General features: G+C 50.9%; 1 protein-coding gene across 1 annotated transcript in view; it reads left to right on the top strand.

Moving 5' to 3' along the window:
* LPIN1 (lipin 1) overlaps positions 1-20,700 on the top strand; it is a 68,619-nt gene that overhangs the window by 30,883 nt on the left and 17,036 nt on the right. Inside the window, exons 8-16 of the mRNA XM_024737700.1 lie at positions 383-476; positions 1,139-1,329; positions 2,406-2,499; positions 3,280-3,349; positions 6,444-6,536; positions 9,601-9,680; positions 15,473-15,599; positions 16,852-17,000; positions 17,361-17,447. Coding sequence (XP_024593468.1) covers positions 383-476; positions 1,139-1,329; positions 2,406-2,499; positions 3,280-3,349; positions 6,444-6,536; positions 9,601-9,680; positions 15,473-15,599; positions 16,852-17,000; positions 17,361-17,447 — 985 coding nt within the window. The remainder of the gene's footprint in view (positions 1-382; positions 477-1,138; positions 1,330-2,405; positions 2,500-3,279; positions 3,350-6,443; positions 6,537-9,600; positions 9,681-15,472; positions 15,600-16,851; positions 17,001-17,360; positions 17,448-20,700) is intronic.

Raw genomic sequence — 20,700 nt, 5'->3', positions numbered from 1 at the left:
AGTCCCAAAAAAAAAAAAAAAAAAAAAATAATAACAACAAAACCAATGCCATTAATACCAATAATAATAACAATAGGAATCGTGTCAGTGTATTGGGCGCTTAGTACTCTTCAGGTCCTGCCCAGCTGGGGAGCTGAGGCTCAGCGAAGTCAGGCGACCGGCCCAGGCCACACGGCTGGCGAGGGTGGGAGCCGCGTGCGAACATGGGCCCGGCCTCGGTGGCGACGCTGTGCCGCTGGCTTCTAGCTCTTGGGTCTCTTGCAGTTTGGGCACTTCTGAGCACATGTGCACACCGCTCAGGTGCCCTTTCTGGAGACACTCAGAAGTCCACGAGGTTGTCTCTGGAGAACGGTGCTCTGATCTGACCCCTTTGCTGTTTTAGACAAACGGAGCAGACACCTTGGTGCCGACGGCGTCTACTTGGATGACCTCACAGACATGGATCCTGAAGTCGCTGCCCTGTATTTTCCCAAAAAGTAACAATCCTTTTTATTCTTCATATCATTTTCTGTAATCTGAATATTAATCCGGGAGTCCGCTTTTTCCTTACATTTGATTAGAAAGTGAGTAAGAAAAGGCCACAGGATGCCCAAGTTTTATTGTGAGAAGAAACCAATGAAAGCAGTGGACCCTCTGTGTAGATGTGAGTGGGTGGGTGTGTCCCCGGGTGGCATCAGAGCCGGAACGCAGGCACGAGGTCACCTCCCCGATGGCACCAGGTTGGTGTCGCAGTGGTCAGTGGCCCGCAGCCCGAATCAGTGGCCAAGAGCGGGCAGCTGTGTGGCCCTGTCCCTCCCCAGGGGAGAGTCCCCCGTGGCCATTGGGGGCCCATCTTCAGTTCTCCCGTGATTTGCAGGGAGGGCCGGATCCTCGGAGCATGTAGCAGAGGACTGTGGCCTCTTAGGACAGCGTGCTTTCTCTTCCGTCGGTTTCAGTGTGTCTGGGAGAGGGTGCAGGGAGACGTAGAGGCCAAAAATGACCGTCTTCCCTCCTGAGGTCGTTCACTGAGCTTGTCTGTCTTTGTCATGGTGCCTGAATGAAAGTCTGTCCTGGGATGAAATCATTGGCTCCTCTGATTGCCAGAGTCCCTTGATATCCATGTGAGACCTCACAGCCCGTTCCACTCTTCTGCTTCCAGCGGAGACCCTTCTGGGCTCACAAAACACGCCAGCGACAACGGAGCCCGCTCAGCCAACCAGTCCCCGCAGTCCGTGGGCAGCTCTGGCGCTGACAGTGGCATGGAGAGCACCTCGGACAGCCTGAGGGACCTGCCGTCCATCGCCATCTCCCTGTGCGGCGGCCTCAGCGACAACAGGGAGATCACCAAAGGTACCGTCCGGGAGCCGGGCTCAAGCCAAGAGCGCCCCCTGGTGGCCTCTGGTGGGAACGGCTCGAAGCCTGGGCTCCTAGAATGCGTTCAGGTCACAGGCGATGTTCTCTGGCCCGGTTAGTGGAGCACGCGTGACCCCCTGTTCCTCAGGACCCGAACGTTGCTGCCTGGCGGTTGGCTGACCTCAGGGTTCTGTGGGTCACACGTGGCTCCAGACGACAGCAAAGCCACTGGGGTCACGGGTCGTCAAGTGTGCTTGCAGAGCACAGCAGGTGCCCGCCGAGCACAGCGTGTGCCCATCCTGCAGGGGTGTCCCAGGGCGGCAGCGTCAACACGGGGAAAACGCAGTACGTTGCAAGTGTGCAGAAGTGCCGGAGGAGGGAGGGATGTCTGAGCAAGTGCTGGGACACATCCCGGCTGCATCCGAAGGGGGCACGCACCCTACGTATAACAGTGGTGTCCCAGCATCTTATGCCAGTTATGTGGTGAGGTGGCCCTGAGACCCCCAGTCGATGCAGTCAGCCATTCCAGCTGATGGTTCCTGGCCCTGGTGGCCCTGGGTGTTTCCCACCCCCAACGTGCCTTAAGCAGGTCACCATGCTTTCATTTGTGACTTGTTCATCCTCACGACTACCGAGGGGGTAGGCGAGGTTCCTATTCCCACGTTACACGTGAGGGAACTGAGGTTTGGGCAGGTGGATCACTTGCCCAAGGTCACACCAGTGACTGTGACTTAAACCCGGGTGGCCAGACCTTGAGCCCTGCTCCCCGGTCGTCTGCTTCTGCGGACACGTGTGTTTACCGTAGTCCCACACCCCTGCTGCCACGTAAGCGCGTGTGCACTGATTAAGGGCCAGCCTGCCCCCCATCCTCCGAACGCCCCACCTCCCTCCATTTATGTGCAGACACTGCCCCCAAACTAACGGAAGCCCCCTTTGCAAATAGATTTTATAGGATTGTCTGCACAGTTGGAATGTATAAACTCTCAAAATAGCTGTGAACATGAGCGACTGAAAAACAGGCCTGGTATTTGAACCAAATTTTCCTTATGTTTTCCCTATGCTTGCTTTCGCAGATGCGTTTTTGGAACAAGCCGTGTCATATCAGCAGTTTGTGGACAACCCTGCCCTCATTGACGACCCCAATCTTGTGGTGAAGATCGGGAATAAGTAAGTTCCTCCCGAAAGTCGTTTCAGCTGCCGTGTGATAACGCTTCAGTTTCAGTTTCTCAACTCTAGAGACCTGGACGATAGCTCTTGGAAATATGTGAAATTAAGTCTTTGTTAAAAGTCTACTACTGTCTCTTCACTCTTGGCAAAATGCTGTGTCACTCTTGGCAAAATGCTGTGTCACCATATAGCGAGAGCGTTGACGTAACTGGATCCCGGGGCGTCTACACTCACCTGCATGAGATTTCACGATGGGAGGTGTGATGTCACAACCTTGGCCCGTGGGGCTCGGCCCGTATGATGCGCGGGTGTTGCATGATAGACTGTGCACACACCCCGTGAAAGCTCCGTTGTCTAGGGTCAAGGGGCATGCACGTGTTTTTACAGACTGTTGGCAAACTTTTCTCTCCAAGAGGAAGCCATGGACGTTTACGCGTTAACTGAGGGTCCTAGTTTCCTTTTCCTTGAAAGGTGGCAAGAAACGTCCCAGCGCGTTGGTGGTTGATGCGCTGCGGGGTGAGGGCTGCTCTCAGCTGGCCTCTTGGTCGCCCGCCATGCCGTGTGTCATGCCAGATGGCCGTGGCCGCTGTGGGTTTGATGGAGGAGGGGCTCCTGCAAGGGCGGGGCATGTGGGGGAGCTGGGCCGGGGAGCTGGCCACAGTTGTGGGCTCTTTAAGGACCCAGCTGGGGTTCCAGAGCCTTCCACGACTGCTTCTCAGGACATGAGGTTTTCAGTCTGAGCCTTGGTCTTCTGACATCTTTTTTGTTGTTTCGTGTCAGGTACTATAACTGGACGACGGCGGCACCTCTGCTTCTGGCGATGCAGGCCTTCCAGAAACCTTTGCCAAAGGTGAGCTTTACCGTGAGACAGAAAGGGACATGGAAAATGATGGCGAGATGAATGTGGGGGGTTGGAACTTAGCTTTTAACTTAGAAACCACGAGGTGAATTACATTGTGCTGTTTGGAAGTCCAAGGGTGTAAACGTCAGGGTCTCTCTTGCACCTTGACTGTCCTTCCCCCCTCCTCGCAATCAAGGCAGTGCCGGTCTGAGCCCTGCCCCCTCCAGTCCCCTGTCCCTGCACCCGCCGTGCCAGGGACACAGGTGGAGGCGGAGCAGATGGGCCGACGTCTGAGCCCAAGGGAGATGAGGGGAGAAAGGGTGACGGGTGGGAGCAGGCAGCAGGGTTGGGCGCAGGGAGGTGCTGTACCAGATGCCAGGTGCCACCGTCAGCATCAGGCGTCCCTCAGCCAGGAAGCAGGTCTGGGACCGATGGGCCAAGTAGGAGCAAGTGCGGGCTCCGGGCAGCTCGTAGCTGCACCTGAGCGCAGGTGAGCCGCTGCAGGGAAGAGGCGGGGCGAGGGGCAGACGCAGCGCCGCGACCCCGCTGTGCCCACATCCTCCCCCTGCCGGCTCCCTGGGCCTCGCCTGGGATTGACCGTTTTCCGGCGTTGAGTCTTTCTACCAGATGCTACGTTCTTTTTGCTGCAGAGGCCACGTCTCACACTTGCCTCCCTCATGTGCTTAGCGAGTGCTTTGTGCTGCTGTGGATGTTGTGGTCTGTCGGAACTCTCATCTCTGAGGTTCCTGAAGGTCTAGTCCGACTTCGTTGAGCCCCTGCTCGCTCCTTTGTGGTTGTGTGTGTGCGTGCTTTGGGACTGTGACCTCATCCTTGGTGGTGCTTTATCTGTGAGTATCCTTTGTTCGACGGGGCTGAGGGCATGTTCTCCAGAGTGGGTTTTGTTTTGTCCTCGGCAGCTTCTGCATAGCATCCGTGGCCCAGGACAGACTTTTATGTTACGTGTCTCAGCTCTTAACAGATCAAAAAGAAGAAAGAACAATGCACTAGCTATTTAGTGATAAGGTTCACAGAAAAAGAAATGCCTCCTGAACTTAAAGAAATTAGTCTTTGTGGTAGGCATTCTCAGTCTTCCTACAGGTTGTCAGTAATTTTTGGCATTCTGTTTTCGGTGTTTTTCTAATATAGAATTTATCTTTATATGTAGAATTTTTCACCGTTTTCTTTTGTGGCTGCTGGGTTTTGTATCACACTTGGATATTTTGAGAGTCATGAGTGAGGTGTCAGGACCCAAATCAGTTTTTTTTTTTTTTTTTCTCTTCAGCTGGTTGTTGAATCAGGACGCTTTGGTTGCAAGAAACAGAGTGACGACAAGTGCCTAAAATAATAGGGGTTTATTATCTGCCATAGTAAGAATGTTAGAGGTTGGTAGTTTCAGGCTTGATGAATCTGGGTGAACTTCTTTGATTTCCTTGGCTTCCCCTTTACGATCCCAAGATGACTGTTTTACCCATCATCTCGCATCCAAAATAGGAAGGATAGAGAGGCAGGCTTCTCACATTTCATTGGCCACAACTTGGTCACACGACCACCTCCAAGCCAGTTGTTGGCAACACGGTGGAATGGCCAGTCGAAGTGGTGCCGACCAATCGAAGTTCCTCCCCTGGGGTTGAGCCCGCCTTCCCAGAACATCCTGTACAGTGTAGTCTGATTCTCCAGCAAAGCGTTGGCTATGTGGGCAAGCAAGAAAGGGGATGATTCACCCCGGGAAGCAACCGAGAGGGTCTGTCAAAGCTACCTAATTATCCGGATACCTTTCATTAGATAACTCTTTCTCCCACTGATAGGCAGTCACAACTCTATCATATTACTACTTCCTCCGTGAATTTAGATTTATCTCTGGACTTTGTCTTCTGTTGCATCAACACGTTTACTCATGTCCCAACACTGCGTTCTTTTAAATACTGTGGTTTTTAAATGTATTTTAATAAAATAAATTTTATTAAGGCTCATGCCTACTTATTATTCTGTCTGAGTTTTCTTGGCGAGTTTTGTTTGTTTTATAATTGAACTTTAGAATCAGTTTGTCTAGGTTTGGAAAGAATCCTGTTAGTTTTTTTTAATTGGAGTTTTGTTATATTTATGGATGGAATAGGGTAATTGACATCTTCATGAATTGTCCTATTCGTGAACTGGGTATGCATGGTTTGCTTTTTGGTGTATTTTGTGGTTTTCTTTTGTGTCAGGTAGGGATTTTTAAATGATAGAAAGAAGCACACATCAGGCTAAATATGTGAATTATTTCTCTTTCCACTTACCTGCAACTCGTTCGGTTGAAAGACTTAAATCTTTCTTTCGTTACTAGCTGAGGTATCAGCTACCTGATAGTTCTGTAAACCAAGGAAAGGAAATTAGATAACATTTACCTTGGTCCTGGAATTAGCCTCAAGATGGCTATTTTGTTCTTTGGGTATATGTAGAAAATTATAATTATTTTTTAAAAATTTATTTTATTAAAGTACTGTTGGTTTACAAAGAAAATTATTAATTAACATTTAATCTCCTCCTATTCGGTTGGCATTTATTTAGGGCAAGAGTGTGAATTTTCTTTCTAATGCTTGAGCTTTTAAATCAGAGGCATCTATTAATACTCAGTGTGCCACAATCTGGAAACTTACATTTACTAAAAAGATCCTGTGCGTTTTACCTTTTGTGGAAGACTGTTTACCCTATACCTCATGTTAACCATTTCATTTTTTATTTTACAGTCATCTTATTGAGAATAACAATATCTTAATCAGTAAACCACTTTAATTTGAAAACCTCTGGTCTGACTAATCACTAATGATTTTCAATGCTTTCTTTTTCTGTTGTTGTTGTGTTGTATTTTATTTGTTGTTTGTTGATTCCTTTAACATCTTCTTAAGTCTTCATGCTTAAGTTATCTTAATGTAATTTTGGACTCCATTAGGTTTTGCTTCTCAAAAATTTTTAATCCACAAATAGTATGTTGTGTTTTCTCTGATTTTTTTTTTTTTCTTTTTTAAATCTTACTTTAATTTGCATGTGTGTGTCTTTTGGTTTGAATGTGCTAAGTTGATCTTTTTTTGGTTCCATTATTTATGTTACCATCCATTTAAAACAGGCCACGGTGGAATCTATCATGAGGGATAAGATGCCCAGAAAGGGAGGAAGATGGTGGTTTTCATGGAGGGGAAGAAACAGCACGATCAAAGAGGTGAGTCTGAAAAACAAGAGTGTTCCTACTTAGCTCAGCGGATTTTGGGTTTGGGTAGTAGGGTTTGTCTCCATGCGCGTGTCAGTGAAAGAAGCCATCACACCGAGTGTGCAAGAGTCAGGCCTGCCACAGGGTACGCAAAGGGAGCACAGAATGAGGGGAGGTGGAGAAGGGCCCGGAGCGCTGAGCAGAGTTGCCGTCGCCTCCTGGCTCTGTTACCTCTCAGCCTGGGGACCGTGGTCGGGTCACTCCTGCTCTGAAATGTGTCTTCGTCTGTAAAAAGAAGAGATTCAACGTGATGTTTAATTTTTTTTCTTTTTTTAAGTTAAATATCTTCCTGTTGCTTGTGAGAACAGTTTTAACGAGGTAGACTTACAGCCTAGACTAATTCCCATTAGTCGTTTCACTTCGGTGGCTTTGGTTTCCATTTCTATAAATGTCTATAATTTGTTTCAGATCTTTGCCAACCTCTCAGCCTATTTCTGGAAGCACTTTCTTTGCTTGACTTCTGTGCCAGTGTGTCTGCCTGGTCTTCCCCCCCGCCTTGGGGGCTGTTCCTCCCCTGGCTCAGCCCCTTTGTAAGTGGGTCCTCAAGGGTTGTCTTAGAGCCTTCTCTCCTGCTTCGACTGCCTGTTTTTCCCTAGGCAACCTCATTCACGCCCATGCGATGACTCCATTTTTATTAGCAAGGAGGGCGTTTTGTACTCCATGTCGTTTATCAGGTAGCCAGCTAGGCAGATACCTCCACGTGGATGCTTCAGGCACTTCACACTTGTCATTTCTGAAATCGATCTGCTGGTTTTCTCTAGAGTTCTTCCTCTGTTGGACCACCGTCAGCAAATGGCACCACTGGCCACCCACAGGCTAGTACTTCCTTCTTCCCTCACCCCTCCTGTCAGTTTACCATCCTAAATATCGCTCAGGCTTTCCATTTCTCTCTAGCTCCACACCCCACAACTCAAGGCTGCCACCTTCCCTCTGAGGGTTGCTTCCAAATGGTCTTTCTGTATCCATTCTTGCCCTTTCTTCCTCATTCTCTGCAGTTGGCGTTGGTCTATGTAGTATAATGGCCCCATTTATATTTCTCCCTGCTTAAAAGCTTTCCGTGGTTTCCCAGCGCTCTTGTAATTAAGACCAGTATCCCTAGCATGGTCTACAGGACTTGTGTATCCTGGCCCCTGCCTCCGTAGAGCCTCACCTTTTGCCATTCTCCCCCTGCCCTCTGTGCTTTGGTGTCCCTGGCTGAAAGTACCTTCTACCCCAGGACTCTTGGCATGTGTTATTTCTCTGCCTAGTGTTCTTAGGACCCCTGTCACCCTTCTTCACTTAATTAACTAGCATCTCAAATGGCCCTTTCTGGGCAGGTTAGTGTAGTCTGCTGTTCTCTGCTCTCCTAACCCTGCCTGTGAACTTTTCCTTCACAGGTTTTCTCATCGTTTATAATTATACACTGATTAGTACGACTATTTGATTAACATCCCTGTGTCCCCTCCAGACCCTAAACTCCATGAAGGCAGAGACCACACGTGCTCGTGGCTTGGATCCCTGGGGTCTCCCGAGCACCCGTTTTGGGACCCAGAGCAGGGGTTCGGCAGATATTTGAGGGAATGCTGATTATACTTTTGGAATCTAGTGTGAAGAAACCCCAAGGGCAGCGGTCAAGTTGGTTATTATAAGAGTAAAAGAAATCCCAGGAGCTCAGTTTGTTTATTTCATTAGTTCAAAGGGAAAGAGTCTGTTGGGAGGGTTTCATCAAGATAAAACTGTTCTTGGGCATTTTCTGTTGGCATACCTGAGCTTTACTGACTGTCCCATTATCTCCAAGGGGTATAAACACGGTAGAGCAAGCATGCACTTTACTTTAGGAGACTTAAGGTGTAAGGGGCCTTTCTGATTCTCTTACTGGAGAGCAGAATGTTTGAGAATTTAAGAAGAAGGCTACTTCAGAGCCCTATTTTTGCGGAGTGTCCAGAGTTTCATTAGTTGGAACTGAGGAGAATGCGACATGCAATAAGGAAGGGTTATGAAATCTCTTAAAAACCTGAAATATATTTCAGATAGATACACATTTTTGTGCTGGTCTAATAAAGAATTGTTAATAGTGGCGGCTAAGTTACCTGCCTCAACAGATAGATTAAACATTACTGGGCCTGTTCTCACATCAATTATTTGCGTGCTTATAAAAAGCTAAAGAGTATTTGAAAATAGCTTGTCCCCATCAAATGTGAAGCTCATCACCCTGTTACACAGTTTCTATCACTCATTTTCTTTATTCATATTAAAAACATCAATCTCTACCCCCTGACCAAATGACCACAGATCGTGAAATTTGATTGTAAATTCTGTGTCCTTTGACACACGTGTCTGGCCTGTGACGACTTCCTGTGACGTCTGTGGGGCTTGTGGATGTTCTCCTCCTCCCTTGCCTGCTGTGGGCCAGGCTCTGTGTTTATTTGCAGCATCTCTGTGGTCCCCATGGCAGCACTAGGGGAGGCGTGTCATCATCCCTGTGTTGCTGGTGAGGAAACGAGGCTCCAGAAGGTTGCATGACTTGCCCGGGGTTCCTAAGCCAGGGAAGCAGGACTGAGCCCAGAGCTCTTAGAATTGCAAAGCTCTTTCCAGTACATCAAAGGAGCATCTTCTATTAAGAGCATGCCGTATTGAGGAAGAGAATGCGCCCATGTTTTTCTCAGGCAAAATATGGTGTGAAAATATTTTCAGGCATTTCTATCAGCAATTATAAGAAAATATTTTGAAAGCCCTCGCGTATCCAAGCAGCCCTTGATAAAGCATTTGCATAAGCTACAGTGATTATGAAGTTTGGTTTGGTGCCAAGAATACTTATGGAAAACAGACTTATTTTTGTCAGAAATACTTCTCAGCTTAATTGTAGACGGCTAAGCAAAGGAGTAACTAGGACCCACCATCCCTGTGGGGGCGTTGCCGTTGGGGAGGGCACTGGGGCCCTGCTCTGGACTTTGGGGAGCCCGTCACAGAACGCCAGTGGTTGTGTAGATGGTTTCCCTTCGGTGTGTTCATGATTCTTTGTCTTCTTCTTCTCCAGGAAAGTAAGCCAGAGCAGTGCCTAGCAGGAAAGAGCCACAGCACTGGGGAGCAGCCGTCACAGCTGGGCGTGGCTGCCAGGTACAGTGCCACGTCACCTTGGGGCGTTGCGGCTCCTTTCTGTGTCTACGGTCAAGGCACAGATGCTGATAGCGTTCACCGAATAGCCCGGGCCTTGGACCCGGATTGACCTGGGTTGCAGACCTGGCTCTGTCCTTTACTCAATGACCTGGAGCAATTTACTCAAATGGTGGTTCCCAAGAATCAGATGGAAGCGCTCAGATACCGAATTTCCAAAGTAAATGTGAGGTGTGCATGAGATGATGTAACGAGCACCCCTCGTGCTCTTGGCACGTGCTAGCCCTCAGTTTGCAGAAGGTGGTAGCAGTGGTGGTAAATAATGATGATGAGGTTAACAGGGGCATGAAAACAAGTTGCCCTTCTGAAGGAACTTGCCTTTCTCTATAGTTTAAACACTTACCAGGACCTACATTGATACTTTCCTAAGTATTGATGGGGATTCATGTTAACTTGGTATAGGAGCCCTTAGATTTTGATAATACGGATCCATATGAATCGTGTTTTGTCTTCAGGGTAACCTACCTGTACGGGATTTGAGGGTAACTACTGTGAGGGCCATGCCGTCACCCTCTAATTCGACGGTGTTATTGCATATTGACGCTGAGTGATCCGAGCTAGTATAACACCTTTTACATATGACCTCACCCTTCTGGTATTCCTGTGCTTGAGAAACCCAGGGTTGCGTTTCTTATTTAGCAGGCAGAAAATGCTAACATGTTCACTGAGGGCAAGATGCATATCTCTATCCTTTTTTTTTTTTTTCTTTTTAAATTTTATTTATTTATTTACTTATGGCTGTGTTGGGTCTTCGTTTCTGTGCGAGGGCTTTCTCTAGTTGCAGCGAGCGGGGCCCACTCTTCATCGCAGTGCGCGGGCCTCTCACTGTCGCGGCCTCTCTTGTTGCGGAGCACAAGCTCCAGACGCGCAGGCTCAGTAGTTGTGGCTCACGGGCCTAGTCGCTCCGCGGCATGTGGGATCTTCCCAGACCAGGGCTCGAACCCGTGTCCCCTGCATTGGCGGGCAGATTCTCAACCACTGCGCCACCAGGGAAGCCCTCTATCCTCTTTATAGCTTAGAGGCCAAGCCAGTGGCTGACCCAGAGCAGGCATGTCCTAAATGTGCTATTACTGAACTGATGAGATTTTTCCAGTATATTGTTGTTTCCTAGGGGAGGCGGGCTTAGATTTCCAGTCCTTGGATTCCTGGCCAGAGCTCTGTATCTTAAACTATTTTATTTCTAGAACTCATTGTTGGAAATAGAAACTCATGTAGGTGTCACGTAGGAAACAGTCTGATTTCTTTCTTGTCCTCTGTGGAGAAGAGCGCGCAGGACCTGATAAAACTCTGCATGGCAGGGCCGGCTCTCGGCTGGGATGCTATCACAGGACACCCTCTCTGTTCCCCCTGGTGGTGCCCTGGCGCTGTTCCTTCCCACCTGACCCCCTGCCGGTCTGCCCTGGACAAGGGAGCAGGGTTGAAGAGCTTGTGTGTTTCTTTTCCAATCTTCCCCCTCCATCTCTGGCTCATTCTCTGGGGAGGGGCTTTCCAGCACGGTTATCTGGATACCTTCCCCACCTGGAATTTTGAGTGTACCTTGAGTGAGCTTGGAGGGGAGAAGGCAGGTGGAGCTCGGGCTAAAAATGCGCAGTGCTGAGGGGGTGTAGGAGGCCGCTAGGATAGAAGGCAGTGGGTTTTCGGTAAGTAGGTGTTTGAAGCAGCAGGATGTACACGGCAGACTTTGGAGTCAGGCAGATCCGGCTTGGAGTCCTGGCTTTGGGTAAACTCCTTTCCGTATCTGAGGGAAGGAACTAGCGTGCTGTCCGTTCCCAGAGCAGCCAGGGAGGGAGACACAAGCAAAGATGCCACTCTTCTGTCCTGAGCAGTTTAAACCAGCAGTTTGGCTGCACTGGAAATACCCTGCTCTCCTGGGGCTCTTTTTGAGACCCTCTGTGTCCTGCAGTAATTTCCAAGCAGAAGAGGCAGCATGGGCTGGGACTTTGTCACTCTTCTCTATGATCTTTGGCGAATTCATCAGCCCCTCGGTGTTTCCTCCTTCATCTGTGAAATGGGCACAAGACTGACACCTACACCGCAGGTGTTGGCTCATCTAATCCTCACGGCAGCCTCATGAGAAAGGAGATGCAGAACGTAAATCCCAACAAGGCCACATGGGCTGTGCCTGCGGTCAGGCGGGTGGGTGGCTCTGTGGTGGCCTGGAAGACACAGGCTCATCTTAACCATGCATTTGCAAGTGTTTAAAATTATACTCCACAGTATGGGCCAAATGCAGGATGTCCGCCAAATCCGGCCTGCGATATGCCAGTCTGAGACCTGGGGAAGGCTGGCCAGAGGCTCAGAACACGACTGTGGCTGTGTGTTCTTCTCCTTTCCAGCCGCATGGCCACTCCCGGAGGCCGCCCAGTGGGCTGAGGGTGGAGGAGGCAGCAGGGCGCTCCTGCAGCTCTTCCTGAGCTGGAACATCGGCTGACGCAGTCCATCTGAAGCACTTCGGATTTTCTTAGTATCTGATATGATCCTATTCAGATGTTGACAGAAACGCTCTGCCCTCTTAGATATCTGAGTTTGACTGTTGGCCACTCTGAGTTAGTCAGGCTACATTTTTTTTTACGAAACCTGAAACACGAAGGATTGACTCTTGCGAAAAGGATTTGAGGCTCTGAAGAGTCTTCGTGTAAAGTCTCCTGAGCAGTGTACATCTTTTCATTTTTACTGGCATCCTAGTCCCCTAATTAGATTCATGCAGTTGACTGAAAAAAAGTGTCGGAGTGCTTTCCTAATTGACAGACTTGTGATTGACAGAACAGTCCCTGAAGTCTCATAATTGAGCAAACAGCTTGTCACCATGCAAGTCATTAAAATACCATCAAAAACTGAACACTGACAAGTGCGAACTTCAGTGTTGTTCACAGCTCCTTGGCTGAACACAGACACTCGAGTGAGATGAGCCCTTTTGTTTCGTTCTGTCGCTCCTTGCAGACGCCGCGAAGCCAGTGACATTAAGAACTGTTGCAGGAGTGGGGAAGGGGGTGGCCAGGTCCACAGATGACCGTGCCCTCGCCCTAAGCCGACACCGCCAGCTGAGGTGTACAGCTCCCATTGCCGTTTCTGTATCTGTGTTTTCCTTTCCACGCTCCCTCAAACGTGGCATGCTGCACCGATCTAGGGGTTTTGGTTTTTGTTTTAAAGCAGCCGATGGAGATAAGAGCTCTTGTGCCTTGCTTCCGCATCCCACCAGCAGAGGCTCACATCAGTCTGTTGCCACTGAGAGCTTCAGTTCACATTTGGATCTCATTTCCCACCAAACTGTTTGCGTGGAACGTAAACATTTTCCAATTCAGTGAGGGGCCTGTAGCTTCATCTCCTGGGTTCCCACCCAGGCACTGGTCAGGCCGCTTGGCTCCAGGACCACGTGTACCCGTCTGTCTGAAAACCAACCTCTAGGTCGTTGGTTGTAAAGGATCAGCGTTGTTTGTAGGATCGGCAGGGGTCGGAAGGGGAAGGGACGTTTGTGTCATTTTACAGATGAGCCTCTGAGGCCCAGAGAGAAATCCTGTGGTTGTGAGGCCTTTCCTGGGACGCCTGTTTCCCAGTCCACTTCTTTCTGTCTCATACCTGCTGGCCTCCGGGATCTCTTGGTCGGTGGGATGCCGTTTGCTCCCCTGCACTTTAAGATGAGGAAGTCTAGTCTGAAAGAAAATAGTCTGAGCAGGATAACATAGCCTGAAGTTCCTGGGGTTCAAACCCGGGCTTCTCAGGTCTCCACTCTACCTAGAAGCGGCCCCCAGCGTCACAGGTGTAGATTCATTCATCCAGTTGTAGCTTAACCCCGCCACGGACCGACCGGGATTCTAGGCTAACGTGCTCTTTCTTTGTGGACATAGTCACCTGTCCCCACGGCTCGTGCACCAGGGCTGTGTCCCCGTGATGGCCAAGTCTGTGACTCCAGCCCAGATTGTTCTGTGTAGCTCCTGGACCCCTCGTCCGGCTGCTCTCAGATATCCTCTGCCTTCTTAGCATAGCACTTGTCCATCTCTGTTGTGATTGTTCAGACAGAAAGCCCCGGGAAGCGCAGGGGCCAGGCTGCTTGCTGTATCCTCCACGCCTGGCATGGTGCCTAGAGGCATCGGTGGCACGAGCTCCAGTCCACCAGCCCGCAGCCCACAGGCCGCCCCTCGTAGGGCCCCGGGAGCAGGGGCCTGAGGAGGGGCGGCTCATTCTGGACATGGAAGGAGCCAGTAGAAAGAACACAGAAGCGGGCTGCCATGTAATGGGGTCTTCCCTCTTGTCTGCCCTAGTGCGGGGCAGTATCGGATTGTAGGAACTGCTTCTGGAACGAGCACATGGGGCAAGAAAGCAACAGGCTGCAGAGGAAATACCCAATCATTTCCTGGTAGAAAGGAAGGGAGGGCGAGGGGGCAGGAGTTCACTGAGATGCAAAGCTAAGATGGAGCCCCGTGTGCCTGTCTTGCATAAAGGTATGCGCTGAGCCAGAAGCTTTGCGGGGGGCGGTGGCCGGGGGGGAAGCGTGCATCCCGGGAGTCAGGCGGGGCCTGCTCTGGGGCTGCCTAGCTTTCTCCATTTAGCCTTACAAACGTCTACGAAGGACTTTGCAGGGAGTTAACGGCATTTTCAAAGAAAATGGTCCCGGGAAGCAGGTCTAGTACTGCTGGGATGGGGACTATGCCATAGCAGGATTTGAATCCAGGGAACAGCTAATTGCTGACATGCCTTATCTGAGCTATTTAAAGAAAATGAGCCTGCTTCCCACCCGCACCTCCCAGCCCCGACCACGTGGAAGTCCAGAAGCGCTCGGAGCGCTGGATCCTGTGCTGGTGAATGAGGTGCGGCTCTTGCTCCTGGGGCAGCCTGCTTAGGGGCCCAGGGGAGCATCGGGGGGCCTTGCTTGGCTCCCCCGGCACCTGTTCGTAAGGCCTAGAGGGTCCTCGTTACCTGGGATTGTGCGTTTGGAGCGGTGTGTACCGGGAACTGGTCAGCTTGGACGTGCAGGAAATTTGGGCTCCTGTGCTTGGCCAGCAGCCTGGGACAGGGCAAGAGAGGGAATGTGAGCATCCTCCAAGGCCAGGAGGGAGCTTGAGCCCGCTGATCAGGACGGGAGCCTCCTGGTTTAAAGTAGAGTGATGATGACAGGGTGAATGAGGAGAGGCAGTCCCGGATGAATAATGCAGGAGCCGCATGGATGGCGTTAGTGATGGCCTCTGGTCAGTGACCACCACCTGATGGGCTCTGTCATTGAGTCCGGCCTGATGCATTTTTTTTTTTTTTTTCTTTGCGGCATGCGGGCCTCTCACTGTTGTGGCCTCTCCCGTTGCGGAGCACAGGCTCCGGATGCGCCGGCTCAGCGGCCATGGCTCACGGGCCCAGCCGCTCCGTGGCATGTGGGATCCTTCTGGACCGGGGCACGAACCTGTGTTCCCCGCAGCGGCAGGCGGACTCTCAACCACTGCGCCACCAGGGAAGCCCGGCCTGATGCATTTTTTTTTTTTTTTTTGCGGCATGCGGGCCTCTCACTGTTGTGGCCTCTCCCGTTGCGGAGCACAGGCTCCGGATGCGCCGGCTCAGCGGCCATGGCTCACGGGCCCAGCCGCTCCGTGGCATGTGGGATCCTTCTGGACCGGGGCACGAACCTGTGTTCCCCGCAGCGGCAGGCGGACTCTCAACCACTGCGCCACCAGGGAAGCCCGGCCTGATGCATTTTTAATGGCTACCCAGATGTACTTCCTAATTGGCAGTTACATCATTGTGTGTTCCAGAATAAAGCATGAGTCATCCTCCAGTGAGGAGGAACACGCGTCCGCCAGGCTGCCCAGCACGAGCCGCCCCCCGCTGTTGTCCAGCGTTGGCTACAAGAAGACCCTGCGCCTCACGTCAGAGCAGCTGGTGAGTGTCCTGTCCTCCCCCTCCACCACGCTGCGGGCACTGGCCCAGCCACGGCCACCTGGACTCAGTGGGTTCAATGATCCGGGCGTCCCTCCCGTGCTCTGTCTCCGGCTTCAGCTCTGGCACCTCTATCCAACTGCCTGCCGCCCCGCTGCGACCTCACACCCCCCTTTTGGTGCCTCCGGTTCGCGTCCCACGTCAGCTCCTGTCTGGGCTGGCTCCAAAGCATCATTTCCCCTGTGCCGGCCCTGCTGCTGCCCTGGAGGCTCCTGTCCGCAAGTGTTGGCGGAGGGCGGCCTGAAGGCATGAATTTATCCTGAGCTGTGAATGCCTGAGAGCCCAAATCTCGCAGGGCTGTTTCCACTTTTCCAGAGATGTTTGTTAAGTCAACCGCATCTCCTGAATTGGGGGAAAAGGAGGGCTTGTGATGGGATTCGGAGAGCTTCCGGTAGCAGGGGGCCATCCTGGTCACAGTGTCCTCTGCTCTGTGGCCGTGCCACCAGTTTTAATCCCTGGACCCTGTTTCCCAGGAGCAGACAGCGAGCAGGTATCTGCGCTCTGCTGCTCTCCTAGGACTTCGTGGGGGCCAGGCTTAGTTGTGATGGTGTCTGATGGGAAAAGAGAACGGTCAGGCCTGACACCCTGCACCGCTGGGGGCGACCTGGACTCCTGCCCCCAGCCTGCTCGCACTCGAGGGCCCCGGTGCCGAGATTCAGAACCGCTGAGAGGGGATTCTGCCTTCGGAATCCGGTGTGATTTCCTGGGGTCTAGCTTCTGGGCTTGTGGATATGAGATGTACCTGATAACTGAGACGACTGCTTTCTTCCAGTTTGTGTCTGTGTATTAACTAGTACTCGTGGCTGGTTCGGGGAACGTATTTTCACCCTTGACTTAGATTCGTCTCCCCGGCCATGGCCCTTCGTACTCAGACGTGGCCTAGTAAACGCATCCCGGTCTGAAGTTGTGATTTCCTGCGGCGACCCTCAGAGCCCGTCACTTACAGACCCCAGGGGGCGTGGGTGAGGGTGAGCTGTGCTACGCTGGGGCCTGTGAGGGGGCCTGGGGTTCAGGTTGCCCAAGTCCTGGAAAGACCAGTCCTCCTCGGGAACAAGACAGGGAAAGAACTATACGGTGGCCTAGGGTGGTGCTTTGACAAAAACAAAATCCGGATCCGGTTTCTTGTGGAACAGAAACCGAATATCCGTCTCTCTGAGCCTCGCCCTCCAGTGGACACAGAGTGCATATCTTTCAGAAAAGCCTGAAGTTGAAGAACGGACCCAACGACGTGGTCTTCAGCGTCACCACGCAGTACCAGGGCACGTGCCGCTGCGAAGGCACCATCTACTTGTGGAACTGGGACGATAAGGTTATCATCTCTGACATCGATGGAACCATCACTAGGTGGGTCCCGCCGACTCGGGGCCGTGGGACCCCGGGGCCTGGAGCCAGCGTGTCAGTTCCTCTTTCCGGGGCGTCGTGCAGCTCATGCAGTTCAGTTTCTGGGGCGGTCGGTGCCGCCCGCAGAGCCATAGCTCCTTGATTTAAACAGCTGCAGTGGGGGATTGGGGGTCGCTTCCCTCTGGGGCGGTGGCTCCCTGACTTTGTTGCTCAGTTTCGGGGTTTCCGTCCAGAGAGCAAGTCGTGCATCCCATTTGCATTTTTTAATGAGGCATTTGGTGCGATGAGTCAGAATGACTTTTTTTTTTTCCCCTTTCGCGATGCCCTTTTAACTTTATTTTTCCTGTCTCTGTTTTTATTTAGATCAGATACTCTCGGCCACATTTTGCCCACCCTTGGGAAGGATTGGACCCACCAGGGCATCGCCAAGTTGTACCATAAAGTGAGCCAGTAAGTACCCAGCGAAGTGCTTGTGGCAAATCCGCACACGGAACCTTTGCCGACGGGCTGACTTACAGACGGGTACCCCTTGGCCAGGGAGGGTGAGCGCGTGGTGAATCCCGCCAACTCCAGATCTGAATTCAGTACCAAAAGGCAAGAGAGGAAGTGGCCGGGGAATTGCAAATGGACAGAGGAGGAAGGCGGTGGCAGCCTTAGGGGAGGGCCTGAGGTTCAGTTCATACTGAGGAATGGCACAGATAGTCGGGTGAGGACATGGTAGTCTCTGATGTAGACCAGGGGAGTTATTTTAGGCTGAAAAGGTCCAGATTCTAAGCAGGTTTTGTGGGCCAGCCAGCAGTGCACACCTTGCCCACCTGGTCCGGGGAGCGCTCTGCCGAGGGGCCGTACCTGGGACATCAGTGTGGGAGGGTAGATTTTGAGTTGCTCTCGTGTGTCGGGTACATTTGTCACTTCACTTAACTCTTACAGTAGTTCCGAGAAGCAAGTAATATCATTTCTAGGTTTAGAGGGTTAAAACAATTTGTCCAAATTCCCATAGCTGCTAAGAGGCAGAACTCACCGAAACCCTGGTCGGCCTATAGCTCCAAGTGCAGTACTTCTGCTCTGGTTCGTCTCCAGGGTTCAGAGCCCTTGGGGTCCCCATCCCTGCACCACCACCAGCAGGTGCTTGGTCCCACTGTCTCCATCTCTCTGTGGACTAGTCTCCCACGTAAGTGAAACCTCTCTGTCCTCCAGTTAGTTACAGCTGGGAGGTGCAGACATGGTCTCTGGCCTGCTGGGCCTCACGCTTCGGGTTGGTGGGGCACGAGGTGCCTGGGAGGACCTTTCCTCCTGGTGGATTCAAAGCTTCTCACTTCTTAGATGCCCAGCTCATTGATTTGACTTTCCTTTTCTGGATGTCTTCCTTAAGAAATGTTAAAAGTAATACATGCTTCTTTGAAAAAAATAAATAAGAAAAACGAGAGAAATATAAAAGTACAAAGGTCACATCTTTCTCCTTGCCTTACCGATAAGCTGTAAGTTATCGGCTACGAGTATTATACGTTCTCTACCAGTGGAACCACTGTGACCGGTTTGGTTCCGTGTATACTGAAAATTCATTTACGTGCTCCCTCGCCCCACGTGCACATTATTTAATGAAGATCCTTCTGTTTCATTATGTGTGAGGTTTACCTCGTTCTTCTTAACTGCAGTACAAAATTCCATGCTGTGGGTAAACCACCCTGCATTTAACTAGTCCTCTGTTGGTGAACGCGATAGGGCGTTTCTAGTTTTTCACTCTTTCCAATAGTGATGCAATCAGCATTTATGGAAAGTCCTTATTATGTACAACGAGCGTACAGATAAGTAGAGAAGGTACGACGCTTACACAAGGGCTGCTGTAAGGTGGATTCTCAGAAGTAGAATTGCTGGTGGAAGGCCGAGCACACGGAAAGGTTTGGTCGATATTCCCGAGCTGCCCCTGAGAGGTTCTCCCGGCCTCCCTCCTGTAGGCGGTGTGTTCAGGGCCTTCCCCGCCACCTCCGCATGGCTGACTCTTTGCCTCGAAGGATTAATCCACTGATGAGCTGCCTTGACTGGCCTCACACTGAAAACTGTCTCTAATTTTAGTCGAAAGAAACCCCTGTGGGTCAGGATACAGAGTAGTTCACAGCCTCATTCATTTTGGGTTTTGGAACATAAAGCTATTCCTGTTCTTACTGTAAGGTTAAAAAAAAAAAAAGGCACTGTGTTTTGCCGGTTTTTTTTTTTTTTTTTGGTTTTGATTTGTGTCTCTCTTGGGTTTTCCTAGAAAAGGTATCTTCTTGAAAAATAAAGTTGCGTAGCTTACCAAAGAATACCTGGTCGTTGTTTTGGTTCGATTGATTGATTTAGAATGAGTCCAGTCTGTGGGTGAGGACCCGAGAGTCACAGACTGCTTGTTGTGTTTTCCTTTTGGTTGAGAGGAAGGAGCTTGACACTTAACTTGTTCACTGAGTTTGACGTGTGTCCTCAGTGGCACCCGGACGGTTAGACCAGTGATGTCCTGGCCGTCCCCCAGCTCGGCCGTCGCCTTCAGGGCCTCTGTACGGGAGTAAGGGCAGCCTCCTTAGCGTGGCTTCAAGCCCTGCGGTTTCAGGTCAGCTTCCGCTAGTTCCTGATCTGCTGCTGCTTCTCTGCAGACCTTCCTGCTCGAATCCAGTCTGACTGTTCCCCACCCCGTATCCATCGTTTTCCCATCTTCCCACCTTTGCTCACATGGTGGCTTCTGCTTGGCGTGCCTTTACCTCTGATTTTTGCCTCCCCCAGTTTTTCAGCCTGTAATGCCTGGCTCAGACCCCGTGGTCCTCACCAAGCCCCTTCAGGCCAGAATTGGTGCCCTGGGCAGCCCTACGTCCTCCTCCTCTAGGCTTCCTGATACCCAAGGGCTCGGCCTGGCTTGGTGGCCTTGGTGCCATCCCAGAGTTCTAGCCCAGGCTGGACGTGGTGTCGGCTTTCGTAGCTGGTTAGAGCGAATGCCCGTCCAAGCAGCATCTCACGTGCTACCTCCTCCAAGTCTTCGGCAGCCCCAGCTGGGAGAAGGGCAGGGACGGACTGAGAACTGGCAAAGGCTGGGTGGCCGTTTCTGTTGGTGTCATATTTGTGATCACCCAGAGACGTATTTAGAGAAATGTTTCGCATGACAGAGTACCAGGAGGAAGGGGCCGTTGAATTGAGTTTTGGACTGATCACTCTTCCCTGATGCTTCTTTCCTTGCATTTGGGTACCCCTCAAATTTTATGCCCTGCAGTATTTTTCTAACGGAAAAACCAGTCTTGCAGATGACCACTTGCCTGGAAACAACAGAAAATGAGGACCATTGTATTTATTTTTTGCCAAATGTAATGACTCGTTTGAATAAGTCAGCCCATGAGAAATTACCTGTCAGGTTGATTATCACCTTGTTCGTAGAGAGGATGTAAAGCTCAATTGGTTATTGATTTTAAAAAGCGGACTTGGTTATTGATTAAAAGGAGCTATAGCAGATACGAATAGAAGAGATGTGAAGCTCCCACGTATTCAAATATACGTGTCCAATAAGTAGAAGGAAAATAAAGCAGGACCGTTTCCTAAAGTATGTAGATCATTGAGCCAGTGGGGGTTTGCGGGGGGCTAAGTATGGACAAAAACTGCTCTACTTTCCTACCTTCCTGGATAAATATTTTTATGTTCACGTAACCGGAAATCGGCGGCCCCACGATTTAGCGGGAGGAATGCTTCC

This window comes from Neophocaena asiaeorientalis, unplaced genomic scaffold (assembly GCF_003031525.2).
Source record: "Neophocaena asiaeorientalis asiaeorientalis breed wild unplaced genomic scaffold, Neophocaena_asiaeorientalis_V1.1 scaffold396, whole genome shotgun sequence".
In the NCBI taxonomy this organism is placed as follows: domain Eukaryota; kingdom Metazoa; phylum Chordata; class Mammalia; order Artiodactyla; family Phocoenidae; genus Neophocaena; species Neophocaena asiaeorientalis.
This window is presented reverse-complemented; position numbering and strand designations above follow the sequence as displayed.